Source organism: Leuciscus leuciscus (assembly GCF_965113295.1).
Source record: "Leuciscus leuciscus genome assembly, chromosome: 7".
NCBI classification, from domain to species: Eukaryota; Metazoa; Chordata; class Actinopteri; order Cypriniformes; family Leuciscidae; genus Leuciscus; species Leuciscus leuciscus.
In genome coordinates this window covers 28951563-28979129 of record NC_138731.1, presented here as the reverse complement: position 1 = coordinate 28979129, position 27567 = coordinate 28951563, and the positions used below count along the sequence as shown (strand labels likewise).

The 27567-nt window shown below is 36.0% G+C and overlaps 1 protein-coding gene across 2 annotated transcripts in view; it reads left to right on the top strand.

Moving 5' to 3' along the window:
• Positions 1-27567, top strand: part of kcnh3 (potassium voltage-gated channel, subfamily H (eag-related), member 3) — a 134064-nt gene that overhangs the window by 74431 nt on the left and 32066 nt on the right. For both annotated transcript variants that reach the window (XM_082176365.1, XM_082176366.1), the window contains exons 2-8: positions 9033-9266; positions 13961-14095; positions 16433-16572; positions 17691-17943; positions 18732-18889; positions 20870-21077; positions 25601-25978. In XM_082176365.1, the coding sequence (XP_082032491.1) occupies positions 9033-9266; positions 13961-14095; positions 16433-16572; positions 17691-17943; positions 18732-18889; positions 20870-21077; positions 25601-25978 (1506 nt within the window). The remainder of the gene's footprint in view (positions 1-9032; positions 9267-13960; positions 14096-16432; positions 16573-17690; positions 17944-18731; positions 18890-20869; positions 21078-25600; positions 25979-27567) is intronic.

Below are 27567 nucleotides of genomic sequence, written 5' to 3'. Positions count from 1 at the left end.
TGACTGAGCCGATCTATTCAGGATTTGTACTTGCCAACTTGGGAGACTGGAAATGTCCTGTCTGGACAGGCCAGTGCACAGTTGTCACACTTTCAGAGGGAAACTAGAAATACTTCTCACATGGAAGGTAATTACAGAGAATGATCACATGATCCCATTTCTGATTTGATGTTCATATATGGCTGTAAATCAGACACATATTAGATTTTTTGCAATATGACTTTCTGAAAGTAGCCAGTTTGGAATTAAATGCACTAATCTTACTTATTATTTGCAGTAATTGCATACTTGATTTGCCCTTGGCATTAAGGAGAGCAGGACGGTCACCACATTTAAAAAGTCACACAAGCAAGAAAAAGAAACAAAATCAGAATCTGACACTTTGGCTTGTGATATGAATGGAGACAAAAGTGTATTACTGTATGTAAGAGAAAGACTATTTCACATTGTTCTACAAATGCCATATTCTAAGCCTTTGCACCTTTGTAAATTTTATAAAGAACAGCAGCTGAAAAAACATACAATTGAATGCCAATTGAGATTTCTGTTTTATGACTTAACTGCTCTGAGGTCAGTGGCTCAGAGGTAAATTTGAAAGGCTTCGCATACTCACTACATTTGGCTTAACAAGCATTAACTGGAAACCATTAACCTTTATGAAAGCAGGCAATTATTATCAAGCATATTTATTCATTTAGCATTTGCTGTTGCAGTAATCTTATAGTGACTGCAACACGTATTTGTGTAAGCGTCTTTGTATAAAAAGGCTTGCAATTTCAGTTTCAAAAGGTCTTCATCAAAGTCTTCAAGACTGACACACCACTTTACACAATATTCTTTTCACAGTTCTTTTGATGGTACATCACTCACTGCATCTCAATGCTGCTCTAGATACAGCAGAGCTGGACTGGATTTTATGTATAGATTATATAGGCTTCAGCTCTCCTGCTGCTTCATTTAGCTAAACCAGAACCTAAGATATCATTATCAATCAAACAACCCACGTCATCTGCAGACCTTTTGCCTACTGTTTTTAAAAACTGTAAATTTGGACATAAAACACTTTTCACATACTGTTTTTCACCTACTATATAGTAGGAAAGTATGCATATTTGGAAACAGCCAGTCACTTGAATCTTTCCTAAATAAATCAGAGTTTTGAACAAATCGGTTGAGGTAATGATTCCATGACTCACTCATAAAGACAGTCAGTAACTTATTGCTACCTATTAGCATACCGATGTAACCTATTGAAAGAGTCACTTAACTCTAAAGACATTGGGTCTCATTCACAGTAATTGGATTATTTCGTATTTGTACGCACAGGAGAACATCTCACAAAAAAAATACCAACTAATTCATGACATATGCGTATGCACATGAATTTGTTCTTAACCTTGTTCTAATGTTAATGGATTTGGAGTATTCTAAATGAGGGACCGTGTGCCCAAGGTTAGTCATTTGCATAAAACAGCAAAACCATCTCCATATATGGGCTTTCTATACAACCTTAACAGTCTTTCGTCACTCTCAAAACTTACTTGACGCTCTCTAAAGATGCACAAAGATCACCTGCAGCAAGATATTTCAGCACTGCCAATCCTCAAAACCAGTTCAAACACAATAAACACCTTTCATACAGATTACAGACCCATAAATTCTAAATTTAAAATACATTTTACTATGAAAGTTATTGGTGAATCCTGATTTACTTAAACGTTTGTATGCAGATTTCATGCAAATTTTGCATAATTATGATTAATATTATTGAATAATGAGTATAAAGTGCGTGCACTTATAAAACATGTATACAAGCACTCACACGTATAGCACTTGGGTAGTGGAAAGTTGGTAAAATTCTGTTCCAATCTGAACTGAAGAAATGACGCTTCCATGACCTTTTTTTCTTTACTGGATTCATTAACAAACACAAGACACAAACTCGAGCTCCACACTCTACCATGGAATAGTTGATTATTTATGGGATGTCGCTATTGGAAGTCTCGATATTTTATTCATCAAGGTCCCTGTGGTTCTTTTGCCCTGTAGCAAGATGTCTGCCTTGCAGAGCCTGTGTTTACACAAAGCGTTTTCAAGATCTGAGATCTCTTCTTGCTAACTTCAACTTTAGCTGGACAATAACTTTGTTTTGGCTTTATAGCAGCTCTAGAATAATCTCTGTTTCTTTAATTTCCTATTATCACTGTAAAGCTGCTTTGAAACAATCTATATTGTTAAACGCGCTATATAAATGAAGGTGACTTGACTTGACTTATCTACTCTGAGCTCTCTTGTACTGAAGTATCCAGAAACACTCAGGTACTGTAACTTTATTACTCAGCCATTGCAGTTCAACGAATGCAAATGTAAATAGCATTATATTTTGTTTACTAATTCATTCTCATTCATAGCATTAGAAAATGAAATCCACTCAAGCATTACATTATTTTGAGTCACCAAGAATAACAAAATAGTCCATAATATTCCAGTTTCTTCAGTTCAACATGGTAAAACAGGTTTTAAAAGTATACTCGAATGGTCTTTTATGTTTTGTTCTATCATTTCATTTGTGCTTTAGTTTGATTTTATGTTTGCGGTTGCATTTCCTTAGAGTTGTTTCCCTTTACAATAGCACAGTATCAGAGAATAATTTGTTATCAAAGACTTCCTTCATCACTTTCTCCCCATAGATCATAAATTGAGGCTTCATACCAGCTTAATATCAGTTGCATTTTATTTCAAGGATTTATCAAGAATTTTACACCCTCTTGAATTATATCATCATAAACACAAACGTGCAGATACTATGTCAGTTAGAGATTACATTTTCAGTGTCTTTAGTGATGATATCAACATGAGTTTTTACCTAAAACTAAATTTGTTTTAAAACATCTTATTCCCTTTAAACACTATTGATCTTGAGTATTTAAATAAAGTGTCTGTTAAAGGATAAATATCAAAAAGTTTTATTTTCCCCCTTAACCCCTGATGCTATGGGAGCATATTTCTGAAGAAGAATATGTTCACTCATACAGTAACACGCATATTGGCAAAAATGTAAACCTTGAATGCACTGTAAGTCACTTTACATAATATCAAATGGATAAAAGTAAATGAACACATCTCATGAAGAAGCAGTTCAGTTAGATGCTCTGCAGTACTTTTTCATGCTGTTTTTGCGACCTGTCATACAGATTAATGCAGCTTTCATCATGTTAGGGTCTGGGACTCCCCAGTCTAGTTGGCTATTCAAAAGTGAAAATTTATATATTCTTGTCATTACCTGAAATAAAAAAATTTTGTTATTTTTTTTTTTTTGTTACTTGATGCCTAAGAATAGCCCCCAGGCCAAGTGCAAAGAGCAAAGTATACAAACCATCAGTTGGATAGACAGTGGGTTAGCTTTTGAAGTAAAGCTTTTCATCTAAAATTTAGGGGGAATTGAATGCATTTTGTAAAATTAATAAAGTCTACGAGGGAGAAAAACCACGGGCAAGCTAGCAGAGATAAAGAAGTCATTAAAAAAGCAGTCAGTGTGAAACCATACAGAGCAAACAGCAGTATCTACTAGCTGTTATGCTAATGCTTCTGTAATGAGCAACTAGCATGTTATATTTGTCAGCTTTACTTTTATTCTGTTGTTTATGGGAATAACTGCAATGTTTCTGTTACACTTTATTTTGTTCCTACAGTATAAAGCTGACATAGTGTGAAGGGTGCAACTTTGTGCCTGTAAGAGGAATGTGCGTGTGCTGAGAAACAAGGTTGTACTTGTGAAGTTAGAAAAATAGAAACAAATTTAGAAAAATATTAGCATTTTCAACCTCAGGGGCCTGCTTACAACTGTTGAAGTGTTAAGTATATTGTATGTTATACTATATATTTATTTTATTTATCTAACTGAGCTAAACATGTTGGAAAATGGGTTTACAAAATACTTGTTGGCCTGTGGACGTGATAAATATTTGAGTCTGTATTTAAAGCTCTGATTTTGGACTACCATAAGTGAATCATAAAAAATGTCTTCATTTGCAGACCACTTGATCTGATTTCTGCCTAGAAGAAACAAAAGACATTAAAGAAATCTCACATGATTTTTCTTTTCTTTGTTTGCATGAGGCACTGCTGATTAAGCAATAAAAACAAGTGAACTATCATACATTATCCAACCATTATATTTTTTAATTTGTAAAACAAACTCATTAAACAATAAACTTTGGCAATATATCTTGTCTAGCCATAAAAGAACATACATTAGTGGTTTACAACCATGCGAGTGTGCAGTGTTTGAAACGTTAGATAATTGAAAAAGTTGTGTGCAATTCAGTTCAGATTAGTGGTGCAGCGTCAAGTTAACTCATTAAAGAGATAAATAGGGAAGAAAATAAGTAGGAGGAAAAAAGACAGACGTAACTGGATCAGAAGTATTGTCAACTTTAATTCAAGCCTCTTTTCCATTACTTGAGTAATGTGTCAACAAGAGAAAGAGGTGGCAACAATCAAATCTGAAATTTGACAATACAAGTAAACAATATCTTCAGATTGTCTTGTAAACAAGATTTCTAGTGTTAATTTTCCCATCAGTGGAGTCATAGATCTATCTATTCAACCGCAGAGAGATTTGCAAGCCCCTTTAGTTGAGAGTGTTTTGTTCGTCTCAGAGGTCCTGCATTAATCACCCTCAGCTTTTATTTTACATTGGTAATGTTTCATCACAGCAACAGCAAGTACATCTAATAAAACTCATACGGAAGCTCTTGTTAGTGGGATTCACTTCATTCATTACAGAGTAATGAGAATAAACAGGAAGTTGCAGCCAGGTAGAAAAGATAGGGTTTAGCAGAGTAAACATGAGACATGTACATGTATGTGAATTCAACAACACAGACGTGGCACTGCTCATGAACACAACATATCACAAACATGGTAACACTTAAGAATACTGTTCCCTCAGTAATGAATAACTGGAACAAATGAGTAATGGAAAGGGATGGTTCGGAGTAATTTCAACCTAGGGTCCTTTGCACCATGACCTCGAGCCAAACACCCCCCAGAAGCTTTTTTTCCCTTGGTCGAACATTATTAAAGTTAGAGCTTATTTAGAGATATCAGCCAAATTGCTTAGTGCAGGCGCTAATGGATCCAAGGTTGTATCTCGTAAATTACCCCACTAATAATGGCCAGAATGGTACCAAACTTATACAGTAGTACAAATAGGTTCTGTACTCATAAAACAAAGCATTGGAATGTTTGTAAGTACATCAGGAGTTTATTTAAATTACACTTGCCTGACGGCTTATGCTACCGCTAACCCGGATGTCGAGGTCACTTCCGTGATTTGGGAAAAGCCCGTAAAAGTCCTGTCAGAAAGCGATGCATAAGGATGTAGTGTAACGACGCCCAGTTCCAGGAATGCACTAATATTTTGTTGGTAGTACCAGTTTGCAACAATCATTAGTTAACACTAAGTTGTCAACACTTAATACATTTCTATGGAGTGTTAAATTCACTAGCTTTTCCCTTACACTTGTGAGTTTTGCAAAGGACTTTCCCAAATCACGGAAGTGACCTCGACATCCGGGTTAGCGGTAGCCTAAGCCATCAGGCAAGTGTTATTTAAATAAACTCCTGATGTACTTAATTACTCCGAACCATCACTTTAACTAATAAGGAACTCTGATTAACAAATTAGCAAGTAATAGTGCCCAGTTGAATGTGGTAGTTCACATTAGCTAATCAGTAACTACTATTTTTTTCATACCTCCCAGGGGACTAAGTGAAGATCATGTTATTGTTAGCCCACCAGTAATGACATTAAAGTATTACCAAATCCTTCAGTACTCTAAAGTGAGAAGCATGATAACTATTGCCTAAAAGCAAGGGATATTACCAGGGGTGTCGGACAGGGGGTAATAGTGGAACTGAGTAACAGGGGCCCTCGCCGAGGGGGGCCCCCACAAATATATATTGATAATCCATAATATTAAAATGACAAAATCACATAGTTACAATATGCTATCGGTAGGAATAAAACATTGTACATCTGTAAAACGTACATCTGTAAAACTGAGAAATGTTCTTTATTTGCCTAGCAGTTTTACCCTCCCGTGTTAGAGATCCCCCTATCAAAAGCAGAAATGGTTTGGCCTTGTCCAGCGAAGCGGTTAAATTCAGCTTGTGGCATGGAAAGGAGCCTCCGCTCGGCTCGCACTACAAAAAATGAAGCCGTTTCACACATACTCCGTTTGCAGTGCGTATTTTTTTTAAATAGAGCAATCTTGGGTGTTGGGTGTTGCAAGGGGCCCATCTCTTGGTTTTGTGACCGGGGCCCAACATTTGGTGCTACGCCCCTGGATATTACCATCTTGTCCTAAAATGTAACCAAAGTAATGTTTGAAGTCATTGTAAGCATTTTTTGTAAGGTTTTGGATAGTAATGACTTGTGTCTACTACATCATTCTAAAGGGATTACTAATTATTTGGAACAGTATTCTAAAGTGAAGTATCATGGTAACCCACTAGTAATGACTCAAGTGTTACCAAATCCATCAGAGGGAATTTCATAGGGAAGTAATCACTTTTTTCACTGAAAATCGTCTATAATAATGTTGTAATAAATGGCTATAACTTAGGGATTGTTACATGTAGACAAAATTTAATCTGGAGAAACTTTCTAAAGGAAAAAATCCAAACTTCAGGAGGTTTTGTTTGAGTTGAGTAAAAAAAAACAACAACCTTAAATCTGGTCAATTCAACCATTCTAAGACAAATTTAAATGAGCTAGATTGAAACTTCAAATTCTCCTGTTTAATATATGATATATGGCACTTGATGCCGACTGCTATAATGGGTTAGAAAAACAAAGAAAAGCGAGTCAGGTGCTCCAAAAATGTTCTAGGTCTTTAAGTTAATAATAGTTACTAGAATGTTAAATTTACGTTATTAATTTGTTCCTGTGTAGTTATGCATTAATGATATAACTAGGGCTGGGTATCGTTCAAAAATGTTCGAAATCGATACCGATACCAATACCATGACTTCGATACCAGTTCCTGAACGATACTTTTTCGATACCAATTTTATGAACAGATAATGTTATAGCAGAGGCTGTAACATTAATATGAAGATGGAAAAATAACTAGAAGGCTAAACTGTTAATGCAGCTAATCTTAAGGATAAGCACACCTTACAAGATGCCTAGTTTAATGTGAGTTAAATTCCTGTAAAAAAAATTCTGGATTCCTAAATCGGTCGGTTGGTCGGTGCCTAAAAAGTATCGAACTCGATACCCAGCCCTAGATATAACAGTATTCTAAAGTGTTATCACACACACATTCCAATATTTCAACCGCAGTTTATTGGAAGAGCCATCTGAGATATCAGCCCAATAGATTTCCACCTTCTTTTTTTATCGGCAGTCAGTGAGAGTTGTTGTACATTATCCTGCTTATCACACCGCTACCTACCAAATAAGTATACATAGACATGCGTTTTTATATATATATATATATAATTAATTGTAACAGTATTACAGTACTAAAATCCTCAAAGCTTATTTTCACTTAGTGAGACGTATAGAACGGACAGTACTGGAGACAGTAGCAGTAATACACAGCGCTGTAATATCTGATGAAATATCAGACTGCTGGATAGTGCTATTGACCAATCAGAATCGAGTAAACAGTGTAGTGTAGTAATAAAATATTACATCACATTTCTTATCCACTCCACTCCACTCCACTCTTTCTTCACATCCTGGCTGTCTTTCTCGAAAGCTGTTCTGCTGACTTCTTTGTGCTGTTGTCTTGATGTGATTGGTAGCTTTTCTCTCCTGTTCCATCCACTTTATTATACCTCGAAATGAACCTGCAGCTCACTGCTCCATTTTAAATACCACATTCAAATCTACTCCCGTTCACAACCCTTTGAAATATTAAACACAGAGAGAGAGGGAGAGGGAGAGGGGTGCCCACCGGCCCATGGATCAATATTTGCGACTCGACGCGAAGCAATAAATATTCGATTGGTCAGAATATGATTATGACCTCTTAGCTCAAAGGGAGGATTTAATGACTGCTGATAATATAAGGCGGCACATTCCATTATTTTGTCATGCATATTCTCTCAATTTTTCATCTTTCTTTTCTCTTTTTTTGATGATAAAAAGCCATGCTTCTGAATATGTGCAGTCTAAAGTAGTGCATGTTTGTGCTTGCACTGGCTTTATAAGGAAATTGTGTGGAATAATACTGGGCTTTAGATTCAGTGCTTGATCTTGTTTATCATTCACACTTTCAGAACTGAATGCTGTTATTTTGGTTCTGCTTAACACTGCAGCCTGTAAATCTAATCAAATAAAGAAGGATGATGAATGGAATTTCATCCAATATAGAAAATTGTTATGAAACGCAGTTATGCGAACTAGTTCAATAAATCTGAATATACAAACAAATGTAATACAACTCTGATTATATTAAAAAACAAAAATATGCTTATGGATTTTAATTTATAACAACAGTGGCTCCCAAAAATATTCTAAAAATGAATGTCTTTGGACACTTTCTGGTTGAGGTTAGTTCGGTTAGTATACCATTTGCTCTATACATATACAATATTCAGAGCAATACATTTATAATATGTAGGCCTAATGCAAAACATAACACATAGTGCAAAACAAAATGTTTTAAATGAGTAAGCGAAAGTTTAAGAGTAGCTCACAGCAGCACATGTAAATGGCTGTTCACCTCACTCCTGCCACATTCAGTCAGGCACCTATCAAATTGTCAGAGGGGGAACATAGAGCTGTTGTCGAATCTCAAGCTTGAACCCCTCCATTAAAGTCAAGAAATATCTACCCGTACCACTCATAAGAATTAGATGAACATGTGAGCATACCTACTACTGTGTTGAGCAAGAGGAGGTGCAGGATAAGGAAGCCTTGCATATTAACACTTTTGAGTGTTGAAACTCAAAGAACTTTGTTGAATATCTTATGAGCAGACCTTTTTCTCTTTGTTGTTTTTCACTCACAGACAGTAACTTTGTGCTGGGGAACGCACAGGTCCAGTCTCTCTATCCCATCGTGTACTGTTCTGATGGCTTCTGTGAACTCACTGGCTATGCCCGGGCGGAACTGATGCAGAAGAGCTGTGCGTGTCATTTTCTGTATGGGCCAGAGACCAGTGATAAGCTGATGGCACAGATCCAGGGCGCACTGGACGAAAGGCGGGAGTTTAAGACGGAACTGGTCTTCTACAAAAAAGGAGGTAGGAGTCACGTAGTCTTTTCTATGTATTAACGTTTAAATTAATAATTTGATACAATGCACTTATTGTATACATACATGTTTTTACATTGTACTTATTTAAATTACACTGTTGATCTTCCCATTACACCTTAACCCATCCTTAAGCCTACCCATACCACCAAACCTGTCCCTAACCTTAAAGTATCCCACCTCAATAGCAGCAAAAGTATATTGTACTTATTTTTTTATGTAAGTACATAGTAGTTAAGGACACCTAATATGAAATGTGATCTATGCCTTTGTCTACAGCACCAAAAGCAAATGACCAGGACTTCATCCCAATTCCCATAACATCCATCTTAAGTATCATGCAAAATTAGTGTTAGTCCATCCCAATTTCCCACAGTTAATTTAGTTGTTTATAATTTTACAATATAGTAATTCATCATTTATATTATCAATAATTGAATGATCAGTTATTGTTGATAATAATAATAATTATAATAATGAGTTGCATTAAGACCTAAATGTGACCTGCATTCAGAAAGGGAAAGGGGTTCATTAAGGAGGTTGCCAAAGGTTGCCATAAAGCAATTCAATTACTACAGGTCCACTGTGGATGAGGACACCAAATCAAGCCAAACTCTAAAATCAATTAATCACAAATAAATGTTGTACAGTATATGCTGACTTGATTAGAGTGATACAGCAGGCATAGCTGCAGGCAAGAAAGAAATTAATTAACACAAAGGGGTGAGGAACAGTGATGTAGGGATTAAAAATTAAAGACCAGAAGCAAACTATGTACTGAATAAAATCATTTAAATTTAATCAACCCAGTATTTTCTTTAGATCTTGAAACAATGTTTTTTATTATTATACGGCTATCTGGAATAGTTTGCTGAATTGGCCACTTCTGCTGTTAAATCTTTTATAATTGACTGTAATGAAAATTATTTCCAACATAGCTGTGTTAGATTACACTGTCTAATAAAAACAAAATTTCACCTCAAATCGATATTTCATGTGAATTTAGTTAAGTGGCAGTGTAATAAGTAAGACATGTGAGTATGTACTGTACATGAACCCTTACTTATTGATCAACATTTAAAATGATTTGATTATGAATTGGCAGTGCTAGGCATTTTAATGGATAACAAAATGCATGTACAAACTGAATAAATGCAATCTTGATTTTATAATCAACTGATCTGAAAGGAAAACACATTTACAATGGCTCACATTAGGAGTAATCTTGAGCTAACCCCTCACAGTAGATGACCAAACAAATACCATTTCAGTCCAGACAATCCATTTATTTGAACAAATTGACTTTAAATGCCTGCCTTGTTCTTCAACTTGTGTCTGGAGCAGCTAAGCATAGATTATGATAACATCGTAATTCAACAGCTGTCTTTTCTCTCCCTCACCGATTTCCCTGAAAATAACACAGTATGCCTTTAAACCAGCCTTGGATAAAAAGTGGCTCAGAGATAACAATGATTTCTGATGTCTTGATTCTTGAGTGCAGTGTGTCATATAGTTAATTCCATCCACGTTTTTACCCACCTGCGGTCAAGAGAACACGATTCCATCCGTGTACCAGGAGACCACTGTGAATTGCTGTGAACATACAGCGTAGATCTCTCTGTCAAACCCTATCAGACACCAGAACAGTTAGGGAGAATCTGCCAGACATTTTTCGCAAAAGGTTTTCCAAACACAGCAGCATTGACAACCGATTTCTCACCCGATTCACTTTAATTTAGCATTCGTGCAACATGCATCGGGGGAAATTTGCTCCTAATTCAGTGTCCAAATTCAGAGAGCACACTGTGGGAGCAGTGTTGAGTTCGATTCATTAATTTGACTGGTTTGTAAGAGATACTCTATCTGTTTGTTGCCTTTTCAAAGAAAATAGGCAATTTGTGTATTCTTCTATCCAGTTGGTAATAGTTAATTTGTGGATTGTCTGAACAAGCCACGGCAGTCCTGTGCAGCATTCTGAATGCTTCCTCTTTCACATTTCCTCTGTACATCGGTCCCAACAATCCTCCAGTCATTTTGTCATGGAGTCGAAGGACTGCTAAATGCTGTGGTGCTCACAAAACACATCTCACGCACCTCTCATGGCCCGCAGGTTCAGCTTGAGATTGTACATGGTTCAAAGGGAATAGAAGATCATAGTTGCAAGACTGCTGTAAATTCCCACAGTTGCACAACTGCCATTTTGCATTGAGAGACTGTCAGTGAGATGAAGAGCTCAACAGACTGTCAAATGCACATTCACATATCACTTTGAAATAAAACATCAAATACACCAATTAAAAAGACGATCATACAATGAAGACTCAAAATAAGTAATTTTATACTGCTGAAATAACTGGGTAGAATTAAAATGTCTTAGGAATAGCATTTAAAGGACTGCTTTGTAAATGTTTTTTGTTAATTAAATCTCCATTATATTAAATGTTTTAATAATGTTTTGGGCCATGTTGAGGAGCGATGCTATTCGAACTTAAAGGAATAGTTCATATTTACTCACCCTTTATGCTATGGCATCCCAGATGCGTATGACTTTCTTTTTAGAACAAAATTATTTATTTTTTTAAATACCTCAGCTCTGTAGGTCCATACAATGCAAGTGAATGGTTACCATAAAGGACATAAGGTTCAGCATATAAGTAATCCTTATGAATCCAGTGGTTTTATCAATGCCTTCTCAAGCGATTTAATAATTTTGGGGTAAAAAAATTTTTAATAAAAAAAAAGGCCCAAAAAGTAGCAAACCATTTATTCAAGTGCCTCTACTATGTTATGGTTTTGACTTGAATAATATAAATAGGTGTGTTATGTTTTTATTACTATAAATGTAACAGTTCAAATTTAATACTGTCACCCTTAGATTGTTCATTTATTCAAAATCCCTCTCTGGTTTTGTGTCAGTGAAGGGTTTATATGCTGCGATTTAAATTCTAAATGAATTGGATAGTTATTTTTTACTTTTTTAAAATAAAAAATATACAAGTAACTAGGTGTTTACATAAGTATAAGTGACGGAAAGTCAGATTCTGGATCTTTCGGTCAGTTCGTTTCAATGAACTGTTTAAAAAAAAACTAATTTAAGTCAACTACATGGTTTACACATGCTTGTATCAGCAGCTTGTAGGTTCTTCACAGACATGTTCGAGTGTGAACTGTTTCCTTAGTTTAATGTACTGGTGACTCGAGAACGGTACCATTAACCGACTCTTGACTCAAGAAAGAACTGCTATCATCACTGTACTGCTATTGACTCGAGAACTACTGCCATCAGATCACTGTTATATTTCCAATTTATTTCTTTTGTTATACAAAATACAACAGAAACATACATTTTGCAGCCTTTATGAAACCCTTGGCAGACAGTACTCTTGGACTAACTGGAGTGTTTAATGAGTTGGCAGGAATGACTGTTAGGCACATCCGAAAGTGAGTTTTGATTGAGCAACTTGTAGATCTCCGCTAACTCGAGCCACAAACTTTTTCATTTTGTAAACTGGAAACGGCAATAAATAATGCACACACAGTGGCTTTGAGATACAATGGTAGTTAACTGAGTGTATTAAAGAGCTCTTATGTGAGGTTTAAGAATGATTGCTGACCCTTTAGGCCAATAATCATCATAACATCCTTGCATCCATTGTACTGTCAAACTAGTAGCTGTTTAATTCGTTTACTTTAGCTGTTCACCGCATGTGGCACAAATTAATATATTGCATTTAGCTATTGTCAGCGGCACATGCTTTATTCATAGGTTGGTATGTTGGCATTTTTTAACATTGCTCATTGTATTATATGGTCTATGGTCTCTGACTGCTGGTTCAATGAAATGTGTTCTTTTTTTATTGAGATTTACTTCTCTTGACTCAAGCTGTGCCTAATGATAGGGTTTGGTGATACACACACACACACACACACACACATAGAACTGTGTATCAATAGGGACTCCAACCTCCAGCCAAGCATGTTCTACCTCTTTCTTTCCATTTCCCTCCGTTTTGATTTAATGAGGCATGGAATGATGCTGTGGCATAATGTTGAGCAGCTGCAGAATGTTGAACCTACAGAAGGCACACATATCCGCACACAAACACAGACACACATCAGTGAATTCTGGGCTCAGCATTCAAGACATGAATGCATAAATACCTGACAGTAAAATAAAATGGTGTTTTATATACATTAAATCTGGATCTACACAAATCTATATGCTCATTAAATAAAAAATAAATGTAAAAAATTTAAAATGATTTAAAATGGAGTATTCCCAAACTTGCGTTGTTAAATGTTTTGCATTGCGACTCGCATTGTGAAAATAAGGTTTTGACTATTGCAATGTGATGTCACTGATGAAGATTTTCTGTGCTGATCGAAAAGGAAATTAATTATTGACTGTTTACTTAAAAATTTAATTGATTAGTTGTTGCAGCACTATATCTTGGCTCATGGGTAATCAAGGTAGTACAGCCATTTGAGAAAAACAAAAGCTAGTTCTGATTTAGACTAAAAGCAATACACAGAAAAGGTCTTATCAAGCCATTTATGGATCTATGCTACATTTTAAACATGAAGTCTGGTCTAAATATAAGGCTCAGTAAATGCTTATTGTGTGTCAATATTGAATGTTCACGTTTAATGTTAACTCTGACGGCAGATATTATGTTGTGACAGGAACTCAGTTCTGGTGTCTTCTGGATATTGTGCCCATTAAGAATGAGAAGGGAGAGGTGGTGCTCTTTCTAGTATCACACAAGGACATAACAGACAACAAGAAAGTCCAAGATGAAGAACAGAGCCCAGAAAGAGGTGAGTGTTGCTACCTTCATGATGGGATTTTCCAGATTCCAGTAAAAAAAAAAAATTAAGTATATAATAATATATACTATTATTATTGTGTGTGTGTGTGTGTGTGTGTGTGTGTGTGTGTGTATGTATGTATGTGAATATATAATTTAATTTAATTATATATATTTAATTGTCCCTATTTTTCGTGTATTTTATTTTATTTTTTTGCTGTCATCTCATTCACAACCCTCACATGAGAAAATTATATTTCAATTCTTTATTAGTATATAATTTATCAGCCATTAAAACTTGTAATATTGGTGGATCCCTACTTTTTATGCTCTAGGTCTTTAGTAAACCAATGCACTGATTCTTGCATATTTTTTCTGCTTGTTAATCCAGTCTCTCAAGTACCTTCAGTAATGAGGGTTACCTTTTAATATGTACTAAAAACACAGTTGTACTGTTTTGTGTAGAATATAGAATACAATGATGAAAAGAGAGAAAAGCAAGAGTCATAATGAGTTAAAAAAAAATTGCTGTATACAGTAAAGGTAGGTACAGAAGCAAAGTGCTATATCAAAGGGAGTATGGTTTCAAAAGGGCAAATTATCTTTTTATACAGACAGCAACACTTTTAGCCTTCTACGGGATGCTCTACAAAGCGTATTACAGGATAATTTTGCCTATTCTCCCTTAATTCCACTAATATTCATATGCACACATACCTCGAACACCTGGTCCTGTCAGTGTCATACTTAGAAAGCTCATCCTATCCTCTATTTCTCATTCCCTCCAATCCCTCTCACTTCTTGGCTACTGAATCATACGTTGTGGATGCTTCGATACAGGCCAGCAGCATCTCATGTGGTGCTCGCTGTTACAGTAATCCTGACACTTCTCCTCCCCAGAGAGAAAGAGAGAGAGAGAGCAGTAGACTGATAAAGAGAGAGAGATGAAAACACACACAAACGACACAGGGAGGGCCGGTAGGAAAGCTTGGCACAGAGGTGTGAAGCTCCCTTTAGTGGCCTGAGCTTCAGCCAAAGCACTGTTACTGTTCATTTGGTTGATGGATGAACATTGTACTGGCACTAGGAATAATAATTCTGGTCAATGATGTCAACTCATTAAAAGTTAATTATTGGAATCACTTAAGAAAAGCGTAATTAGACATATATTATAAAGGGGAAAAGCCAAAAAAAACAAAAAAAGGACAGAATGAGGATTTTGGAAAGAACTAAAAAAAATACATTGGAGGATTTGTAAGACATCTAGTTACAAGAAACTGACAGATGGTTCTCTCCAAATTAAAGCCATCAATTAAAACTAAAGCCATCAATTAAAATCAACACTTCAGTCAAGGGTTGGCTGCTGAGAACATGTTAGTTTGCATCTGAGAAGAGAGCAAATCTCCTCTAATGTCTTTCTGTCAGATAATACAGAACAGATAATACACACTGTTCAAAAGTTTGGGGTCAGTAACATTTTTTACTGAAATTAATATTTTTCTATTCAGCAAGGAAATAAATTAATAAAAAAGGAGAGTTAAGGCATTTATCATATAAATGTAAATGTATATATTCAAATAAATTATGAATATATTTTTATTTGCAATTGTTTAAAATATAGTTTGTTGTTGTTGTTGTTTTGGAGCTTGAGATGTTTTTGCCGTGAAAAAAAGCAACCAAAACAAAATTTCTCTTTTGTGTTCTGTGAACTAAAGCAAATGATACAGGTAGGGAATGGCATGATATTAGAGTAAAATTATGACAGAATTTAGATTTTTGGGTGAACTACTGCTAAGTCACTATATGTCACAGAATTAGGCCACCTTTCAAAATATGATAGAATGAGAGTCTGGTAGCCTTTAGAGATGGAAGAAGAACAAGCACAAACAACCAAATTAGCATATTTTTCCTTTTTAAAAAGCTTCAAAAGGCTACAATTGTCCATTATAAATGTGGCTGTTTATTTCCCATGGTGTTATCTAGCTGTGTTCACAATTTTTCAAATGAATAAGTGTTGTGTTTTACATTGGATGCATTACTTTTTTGTCATATTTACAAACCCTTGATAAACTAATGAATGCAAATGTAATTTGTATTGAGCAGGCAGCATGCTAATGGTTAAATGTAATCGTTCTATTCGTTCAGAAGATTATGGGTGAGAAATTAAGGTAGACTTTTCTAATAACTTCAGTTAAGTAATGGTTCAAATCGGTGCTCTTGTTTCACTGATGCGCAGTAAAGCAACATGTGGTATTTTTTGTTTTTCTACCTTGATGTTATTTTGTGTTGAGCAAAACAGTTCTGAAATGAAATCAATAAAAATGATATATGGCTGTTCTCTGCTTAGACGTGGAGACGGGGTTGAAGGTGCACAAGGTCACACGGCCACCGGGCTTCAATGCCAACCGGCGGCGCAGTAGAGCTGTGCTTTACCAGCTGTCTGGACACCTGCAGAAACAAGACAAGAGCAAACTCAAGATCAACAATGTAAGTCCTTAAACTCTCAGTTACAATGTCATGCTATAAACCTGGATTTATCCAGTAGTGCAATATTTACACCATTTGCATTGAATATTTCAAGTATTACAGAAGTATAAAATACAACAATGAATTTGTAAAGATAAATAAATAGATAAACAATGTTGTGTTCACTTATGAGAAAAAGTCATCAGTGTGGCTTTTCAGGTCATTTACTACTTCTTCTCAAAGGTATTGGATTATTTAATTCATTGTGACTGAGCAGCACACATCATACTGTTTATGGAAATATTGATTAAAGTTAAAGGGATAGTTCACTTTGAAATAAATTTTTGGTATGTTTTAGCTTACCTCAAGGGCATCCAAGATGTAGGTGTCTTTTTTTCCGCAGTAGTTTCAATTTTGATATTTTTAGGTCAAACCGTTCTTGTCTGTCAGTCATATAATGCAGGTCGATGGTCACTATCTCAAAGAGCATGCACAGAGTCCAAATTAAAACAATTCCCCGTCGTCCAAATTAAACAATTCCCCATCGTAAGTACACATTGATGGCCTAAGACACGAAACGAGCGGTTTGTGTGAGAAAACGAACAGTATTTATATCGTTTTTACCGCTTATACACAGCCATGTCCAAGTGATCTGATCTGACGTGTGCGCAGACTGGTGCATAGATATATACACTAGATGTCGCCTTGTCTACGGCAGTTCATTGGAACGAATGTCTGTAAGGCGACATCTAGTGTATATATCTATGCACCAGTCTGCGCACACGTCAGATCAGATTACTTGGACATGGCTGTGTATAAGCGGTAAAAACGATATAAATACTGTTCGTTTTCTCACACAAACCGCTCGTTTCGTGTCTCAGGCCATTGTTTTAATTTGGACTCTGTGCATGCTCTTTGAGATAATGACCATAGACCTGCATTATATGACTGACAGACAAGAACGGTTTGACCTAAAAATATCAAAATTGAAACTACTGCGGAAAAAAAGACACCTACATCTTGGATGCCCTTGAGGTAAGCTAAAACATACCAAAAATTAATTTCAAAGTGAACTATCCCTTTAAAAATGTAACCAAAAATTCATTAAACATTTCTGTCTGAACATTGCTATCATTTAGAACATGTTTGGCGAGAAGCCGCCCATCCCAGAGTACAAAGTGGCAGCCATTCAGAAGAGCCGTTTCATTCTTCTCCATTATGGCACCTTCAAAGCTGGCTGGGATTGGCTGATCCTGTTAGCGACCTTTTATGTAGCAGTTACTGTTCCCTACAATGTTTGTTTCACTGTTGTCGGTGGACGGGATGAGGCATCGACCCCTAGAAGTCCACCGAGTGTGAGCGACATCCTTGTGGAAATCCTTTTCATGTTAGGTAAGGCTCAACCTTCAGTGCTATAGTTTTCTGTTTGATCCCATAGCCTGCGAATATGTTCAGGTTTGTGTGCTGTGCAGACAGTCTTTTATATCACAGAGGTAATATACAGCCAGACATCTTTCAATTACTCGGAGCTAGTAAAAAGTTCAAGATGTTACTAAGCAAACGTCATTAAAACACATCTAGCAATTATAAAGCCTTAAAAACACGAGAAACTGAAACGATTTTGAAGGACAGTTCAGCAAATTCAAATGCTAAAGATATATTTAATATATCAAAAGTAGCTCTTCAGAAGGCCCATTTTTTCAAATTCATTTATTATGAGTAAAGTAAGATTCCTATCTGTAGCTATTGCCATACAGGTTAAGGATATACTCGTATACAAATCCATTAGACAAAACATCATATCTCCAGCCATCACCTTTATATTAGAAATTCACAGTGTGTGGATAAGCTTTTTAGCACTGCTTAAGGGCAGTTAGTGTTTAATGACAGGATCTGTTTCTGCCCATTAAACACAATTTCATAATGTAGAAAAAACTATTTGTATCATCAAAACATTTGCAAAGAAGTGCCTAAAGTAATTTACTAAACTAAGTTTCAATTAAGTACTACTGTATTTGCTGCAATTGCAATTTCCATTAAATAGTATTATAGTCACTACCCAGACCAAACTTGTATAACCTGTCACTGAACGAGGGAATGATTAAAATACAGTTTTCTGTGCTTTAATAATAAATTAATATCTGTGTCTTCTATTTTTATCTTTTTTTTTTCTGTGACAGATATTTTGCTAAACTTTCGCACCACATTTGTGAGCACATCAGGCCAGGTGGTGTATGATGGACGATCTATCTGTGTGCATTATGTCACAACCTGGCTCTTCGTGGACCTGATTGCTGCGCTACCTTTTGACTTGTTGTATGCCTTTAATGTCAGCGTGGTAAGTGTTAATTTTGTCCATTTTTATGTCATTTTGAGCCAACTGTTTATTCACAGTTTTAAGTATCTATGTAGAAATATTTTTTTAAAGGCACAATATGTAAGATTTTTCCATAAAAATATCCAAAAAACACTAGCACAGTGTTATATATTTTGTTCACTTGTGTACTTGCGTTATCCCAAATGATTCCAAAAATTTTTAAATACAGATAAATTAGCTAATTTTGCGTCGCCTGTCAATTGTGTCATGTCCACGTCGGATTGATTTGCATTGGAGGTAAAGGCGACAACTCCCATCATTCCACGCTCCTTCACAGCATAATCAAGCTACGCCTAGGGCTGTGCCGGTAAACTTGACAACCGCACCACCGCGGTTGTAAAGCGCCACCGCGGTGGCTGAGTAGTACTGGCGGTAGTTCGCCTCAAAAAAATGCTGTTTAACATTAATATTATGACACACAAAGCTTTGTTTACAAAATAAATAATAGGTTAGCAATTAAATGTAATATCGCAGCCATGGAAAAGTTTAAATTCATGACGAATGAGAGAGTTGTAGCCTACGTGAGCCCATAAACATAAGCTTTGTCGGCTTTGAATTCTGGTTTGCGATCTGTTCACCCGATTATTAGCGAATTTAAAAATATTCCATTAGTTATTCTTATAGAAAGCTTGAATTATATACTTTTAAACAAAACAATTCAAAACGAAAATAAACCGACTAGCATATGCTTGTGTATTCCGTATGAAGTGTGCATTTCTCTCTAGGCGCGTTCACTGCAAAGAGTGAGCATCGTCAACTTCATCTTTGCAGCCCGACACTGACACACACAAAAAAAAACACTTTATTAATAAACAATTCAAATGTCTCCTTGCTATCTTTGACACGTTCATAATCATTACTTTTGCCAGTTCTTTGTGACAGCTGTTATGTGCGTTATTGGCAGCGTCACCCTCCGGTTACGCATCACCACTGCATCAGCACCAGAACATGGAGATTTTATTTTAGAGAATGATCGCACAACAGACATTAGAACATTAGATATTCTATAATTAAATCAACTAATCGAATATTCAAAAATCGTGACTCATCCCTGCATGGAATGAATCTCTTTTTTCTTTTCCCATATCTTCACTCGCGTCTCAACCAAAGACGCGTTATAAACGTTTCTTCCTTTGTTCGCTTTTAGGTTGATTATTTTCGTATTCTTTACTGTGTTAAAGTAGAAAAAACGCTGTAGGACAGATAGCCTACATTTTTACTTATAAGTCAAATTCTTTTTAACACAGTTTGTGCTTGTTAGACATGATAATTGGTAAGAAGCGTCAAGTTCATTTTGTAAAGCGCGTTTCACAACCGCGGGTGATTTTAGTTTGGCTTTCTCTGGCAGCGCGCAAACAGCCTAAATGCCTTGCCCTTGTAGAAGATAAAATTCGCTCTTCATACCTTTTACAAGTAGAAAACATGATGGTCTCGAAAAGATCGATGGTCTCTTTCCTGCTTGTGTCCCACATCCCTCTCAATGCGCAGAGCGGTAGGCTATATCACGCGCCTTTGTGTGGAAATATTAACCGAAATTTTTTCTTAATTTTTTATTTTTTAAATAGATTCAACTTTATTATATTATGTAAGTTACCAGTATTTACTGATATTTATTTCAATGCTTTACAGGCTTTAGTTTGTTGTTTCTTTGTTTTTGTTTAATTTATTTATTTCAAAACACCCCCCACCCAACAACCGCAACACCGCCGGTATTTGGGTCCATTACTACCGCGGTGGTAAAAAACTGCCACCGTCACAGCCCTAGCTATGCCTTTGTTATTGTTTTGAATATGCGACTTCTATCAGTGAAAACTACATACTGTGCCTTTAATGGGCCTATGGACACACACACCATATTTTATATGATGCTGGGCATGCCATCTTAAATAATTAATACTATAATTTCCTTTTGAGCTATGCATTCCATCTCTGTGTGTTTAGTACTTTGGAGTTCATCTGCTGAAGACTGTTCGATTGTTACGGCTTCTACGCTTGCTGCAAAAGCTGGAGCGCTACTCCCAATACAGTGCAGTTGTACTCACATTACTCATGTCGATGTTTGCCTTGCTGGCACATTGGATGGCCTGTGTCTGGTACGTAATCGGGCGCAGCGAGATTGAGAATAACAGCCCTGGTTCCTGGGACATTGGTGAGTATCATATCTACAAACTGTCAACATAGCTGTGTCAATCTTTCAAATTTATTTAAACAGATTCTTTAGGTCAGTTTTTCCCTTGAACTGGCTGAGCTAAAAGTACTGATTCAGATCAGATGCTGGCCTTATTTTTAATAGCCTAAATTGGACAGAAACCATCTTATTTATTTTCACATGTGAAAGAGTTCTTTTCACAGTGTCTCATACACAAGGATCGTTATTGAAGATGTCTGTCCACTAACATGCTTATTACATTGAAAATGTACGACAGCCTCTTCAGGTGCCTTACAAAAAGACTTCAGATTACAAATTACTTTTCAAATCAGGTAGAGTGAAAAATACGTCAGACGTAATGCATTTTGTTAGAAAGACAGAACATTCTCCGGCTCTTGAACGGCACACCTCTTAAGACCTGATGAGACAGTCTCCGTTATAAGACATTATCTTCACGTCATTTCAAGTCTAACTCTGAACAAACTTACCTTCTTCACATTTGTTCATGAACAAGTGAATTACTGTATCAATTTGACTGGAAATGAACCTCTCTCTCAGTCTCCCATGTGCTGCTCTCCACATGAAAGAGAAAAAAAGACCAAGGGTAAAATAAATGGCTGTAGTGCACAGAAGAGTGTATGATGAAATTGATATGATCTAGACCGCATTTAGTTATGGTCCTCTAATTTGATTAGCCTTTTACTGACCGTTTCTGCAGGTTACATAGTTACAGTATCACTGAGTCATTGAATCAATCATTCAACTGATTCGGTCAAAAACATTAATACATTTAGGAACGTCACTGCAGTGAGACTGCTTTGACCTCAACAAAATAAAAAAAGTAAATCTAGAATGTTTAAAATGTAAGTTACTCATTAAAATATTGCTTTTACTCACTCGTTTAATAAACAATATAACACTCACGATATCATGATCATACTGTCTATCCAGTTACTTACAACAGCACTCATGCCTGTGTGATATTGCTCAGTTACTGAATCGAATCATGTTCAGTGTATTGATTAAATTAAATTGATAGAAACAAATTTTTAACTGAATTGACAGAAACCAATGATTTGTGAATTGATTCAAAGATTCACAACCATATATAAATATAAATTGATATAATATATAAATTAATTTTAATTAATTAATTAAATTCCTGATACTTGGTGAGATCCATAAGTGGCTTTGGCTACCATTTGGTGTTGTTGTCATACACAAAAGCCTACTTAAAATATGGGTGTGTCCAACCTATTTGCACATATTATTTGAGAATTTATTCATAGAAAATCCCCTACAATATGCCCACAGTCTAATACCATCTGTCATGTCTAATGAAAGCAATTCTGATTAGCCTCAGCATCAGTAGTAACCTCAGGCACATCTGAGCCCTAACTGACCACTATACCACACTGGCTACTGGCCAGCAGTTAAAATTTTATGCACATGTTCTCCCGAAAAGCAAGGATTCTACTTCAGTATCCAGTCTCTGCTGGTGTTGCCAACAATATCACACACCATTCCCTTTTGCCCAGTTTTACATTGGCCAGCCATTAAATATTAAGCACATGAGGCTGTCTTGACACATTTAGTTTTGCTAGTGGAAATGGAACTTTTTAGCATTCTGCACATCAGATGGAATATTTAACACTGAAACACATGTGTAATGAGACTCAAATGTTTTACAGTTCGGCTTTCAAATGGTGAATGTAGAATATTGTAAATTTTCTAGATTTACAAAAAGCTGTTTTATATCTGCTGAGTACCAGTTTCAGATTGGCTCTTTACATCTATTAATATTTGTGGAAACTTGAGAGTAGTTTTGAGTAGTGCTGTCTATCTTTGTTGGAAATGGGGAAATGAAAGAATGTAAATGGATTGGAGTTCTGCTGTATGATGAAAGGTTTCTCTGAGGGTTCCTCCAGGAGCTGATTGAACTCTTGTTGCTTTGCGCCTCTGTCTCTGTCTTTTTTTAAAGGCTAGCTGCCCGGCAGACCTTGAGAGACTAGAGAGGATTTTCAAGTTGGCTCCAAAAATCCCAGTGTCAAATCAGCAAACTTCTTGATTCTTTCTTAAGTGGTTTGGAAGAGAACACAGATGGCCCACTATTATAAATAAATGATCCTTTTTAGTCTTGTTATTACAGGAATTTTAATATCCTCTTCTTGCCCATCAATCTCCCTCATCTTCCTCAACCAACACTGATTCAGTAGCCCTCTATTTCTGCTTTAGGATCCTGTAAGCTTGAAAGTAAGCTTTCATGTGTACTTGTCCTTTTTTTTCCTCCTGCAGTGATTTACAACCCAATGTAAGCTTTGCGGTCTGAGACACCATTTTTACATACATTAGCAATTTTCTAATCATTGTTTCATCCTAAATAAACAGCAGGATATGTAGAGTATATATCTTTACAGGCTGTTCCATCAGAGGCATTAATGGTATAAATTAATCTTCTGCGATGCTGTTTGCATGTATACATTTGCACTATTCATTCTAAAGGCTGTAAGTATGTCAAGCACGTGTTGATGGCTGTTTTTCACAAAACATTATGCACTCTGTCATCAAGTGCAATTGAATTTTCAAAATCTCAAATAATACAAATAACGTGACAGGAAAGCAGGCATACATCTCTGTGGTATCTGGAGGAACCTCTCACTAACACACCAGCTTCACCCAGTCAACCCAGATACACACACACACACACACTCGTTGTGTTTTCATGTTTTCTGGGGACTTTCCATAGACATAATTATTTTTTATACTTGTACAAACTGTATATTCAATCCATTAACCCCACTATCACAATTTTACATTTTCAAAAAACATCACTCTGTATTATTTATAAGCTGTTTTCCTCACGGGGACCAAAAATGTCCCAACAACGATTTTGGATATTGCCATCTTTGTGGGGACATTTTTTTCCCCATAACATAGGGTTTACCAGGACCACACACACACATGGAAATTTTAAGTTTTGATGCCTTTAAATATAAAATAGTATCTATTTTACCTCTACATTGTTGATTGTTGGTAAGTTAATATGAATGCAGCTACTTAAAATATACAGGATTTAATCATGGTTGTGAGTCTGGGCAAATTTTAACATTACTTATGAAATAAAAATTGAAAGATGTAATCTTGAAAATGTGTGAGGAACATTATTTAACTAAAATGAAATAGCTGAAGATTGTCAGATGTAGGTCCTTCTTTAAATGCACATTATTCCTGCCAGCTAAAATCATTAGTACCATATAAAAATGAAAGCTATTATATGTAATATTATTAAGTATTAAAGCAATTATTTTACTTTGAGGTGAGCTCTCATTTGAGATACAGTGGGATACTGCTGGGAATACAATTAGTGTAATGGTGCAATTATAACACTTTGGTACAATTATAACACTTACCAAATCTTTCTCAATGTAAATATTTAATGGTACTATTACATACTATTAGTAGTAGTCAAGGTTTTAAATACTTTAAAAACGTTTTTTTATTATTTTCTTAATCTGGTCAATAAGTTATATTGGTTCTGAAAGCATAAGTGAAAGTGAGAGAAATGGGGAAAATTAGAAAGCAGATATCTTGGCCATGGACATCATGAAAGACCTATTAGCACATGAAAATGTATTACAGACAACAAAGGGAAGACTTTGGATGGTATATGTCAGGAAAGGCATGACCAAGGTTTACTTTTACATTTACATTTATGCATTTAGCATCCAAAGCGACTTACATTGCAGGGTACACATTTTATATTCTTATCAGTTCTTGATTTCCCTGGGAATTGAACCCAAGAACTTGGCGTTGCAAGTGCCAACACTCTACTGTTTGAGCTACAGGAAAGCTTAGGAAAGGTTTCTGGTGTATGTGTACATGAGAAAGGTCTTGTAAACTGGAGCTGGTCGCTGTGTAAATGAGAAAAAAACGTGAGTGTTTGTGTGTTTGTGAAGTTTTTGTGTGATTGACAACTGCTAGCTGGATGTTCTCTGGCACTTTTTTTCCTCTCAACCTTTATTCCCTTTCTTACCTTTCACACTTCTCTCCATCTCCCTTGGGAGTTTTTATGGTTCTTTCCAAAATATCACTTCTAATGCCACATACTACCTCCAAACTAGAAGCTTACAGAGAGAGAGAGAGAGAGAGAGAAACTAGAAGCTTACAGACAAACAAGGAGAGAGAGAGAGAGAGATAAACAAACCTAGAGTCTCAGTCTACTGCTAACTAACTGATGTTCAAATTAAAATGCTTCAGGTTCAGCACCATGGACAGGGACAACCGCTCTATATGTGCTCAGCTCTGAGAGTGGCCATGTACCCACTGTAAAACTTATAGGAGTGCCAAACCAATTGCATTTTGGGTAGTTAGTGCCAAAGACAAAAAAAAAAAAAAAAAAAAAGTCACCAAAACTACAATATTATGGGGATTATAGATAATTTCACTGGCCAAAACAATTGAGTCTGCAAAATAGTAAATGTGAAAGTGTCTTGTCTTACATTTTCTCTTCCTCTTTTTAATAGGCTGGTTGCATGAGCTGGGTAAACGTCTGGGCACCCCCTACTTCCTGTCCCCTCTTGCATCCCTCATTCCTGATTCACTTCGCCCCACCATCTTGGATGGATTGGTGGTCAATTCAAGCCAGGGAAGCGGCACTGATTTAGTGGGACATGAGTCTGTGTGGAACTCGAGCCAATGGAACACAACAGGAGCGGGGCCGGTGGGCACTTCAAATGCCGGACAGACTGCAGCCGTATTGGGAGGTGGGCCCTCGATTCGGAGTTCATATGTGACGTCCCTGTACTTCGCTTTAAGCAGTCTGACCAGCGTGGGTTTTGGCAATGTCTCAGCCAATACTGACTCAGAGAAGATCTTCTCTATCTGCACCATGCTGATTGGAGGTAATTGCAAGAGAACACAGATACATGTTCTTAAAGGCACAATATGTAATTTTTTTGCTTTAAAAATAGCAAAAATCACTATATCTATGTTATATATATTTTTTAGTTGTGTACTTACATTATCCCGACTGTTTCCAACAACTTTCAAACCAGGAGAAATTTTAATTTAATTCGAAGACACGGCACGTTTCTTTATTTCCGTTTTGTCGCAGTCAATGGCGTCATATCCGCGTTGTCCCTGGTTTCCGCTTGTACTGCCATGGCAACCAGAGCTATGAACCAGAGCCCTCTGATAGTAACCAAGACGACAGACGTGGACCACTGTAGTTCGCAATGTCTATCTGCACGCTGTTGTTATTTCGTTATTTCGCAGACTTTGGATAAAAAAGGAGAACTAAACTGAGAATCAATATCAGCGCGGTGTTTTCGAGATGCCTAGAGCTCCCATAGACAGTAACGTTATATAAACGAGAGCTCCACGTCCGAGACTTCAACCGCTCCTACATGTACTTTATTAAACAGGTGAGCACATTTACATAAAACTAATCAATGTTATATAGTTCAACAATGATAAAATGTCAGAATATGATCTGTATGTTATTCTAATGTTGATCTAGCTTACTGCTAGTCTCATACAGACAAACTAACACATACATTTCAACACATTCAAATGCAGTTTAGTGTGATAGTGTAATGGTAGACCAAGTGAAACAGCGCTGCGTTACCTCACAAGTTTAATTTGTCTAATAAACTGACCTGTGAGTTGTAATTCTGCACTCGTGTAGTTCGGTAGAATGAAATGTCCATATTCCTTTTATATCTGCGAGACTCGCGTCGCGTGTGGAGCTGATAGCTGTCTCTTAGCAATCCCGAACTGCTTCATATCACAGTCATGATAAAAGCATCGATGTATTCAGTCATCCATAAACATTATTAGATCGGTCGGCTTGACGTTGACGACAAGATCCATAATTCTTAGCAAATGTTGCGTCATCAAACTACGCCTTTGTTATTGTAAATATGTTAGCGACCCCTAGTGGAGAAAAAATTCCATAGTGTACGTTTAAATGATTGTGAGGTTTGGATTTATAATGTATCACTACAGAGATGTGCCAATAACCCTTTCCAAATATTGATAATTGAATCTTTTGATACCTGAAATTAAGTGTTCTTTTTTTCTTGATCAGCTTAAAATATATATGTACTGTGCACTACTGTTTAAAAGTTTGGGTTGGTAAGATATTTTTTAAATAAAAAAAAATAAAAAAAAATGTAAAAATTTAATTTATTCCTGTGATGCAGAATTCTGAAACTAATTTTCAGCAGTCATTGCTCCATTCTTCAGTGTCACCTTATCTTTCAGAAATCATTGTAATATAATGATTTGGTGCTCATTTAAAAATGTCTTGCTGCTTAATATTTTTTTGTGAAAACAATTTTCAGAATTTTTTTATTACTTTTAAAAAAAAAAAATAAAAAAAAAAAAATCTGAATAAAAAAGTGAATATTCATATTATGAGTACTTTAAAATGTAATGTAGTCTAATTACAAGTATTTAATTTTTGGAATCTGATTATGTAATCCAGATT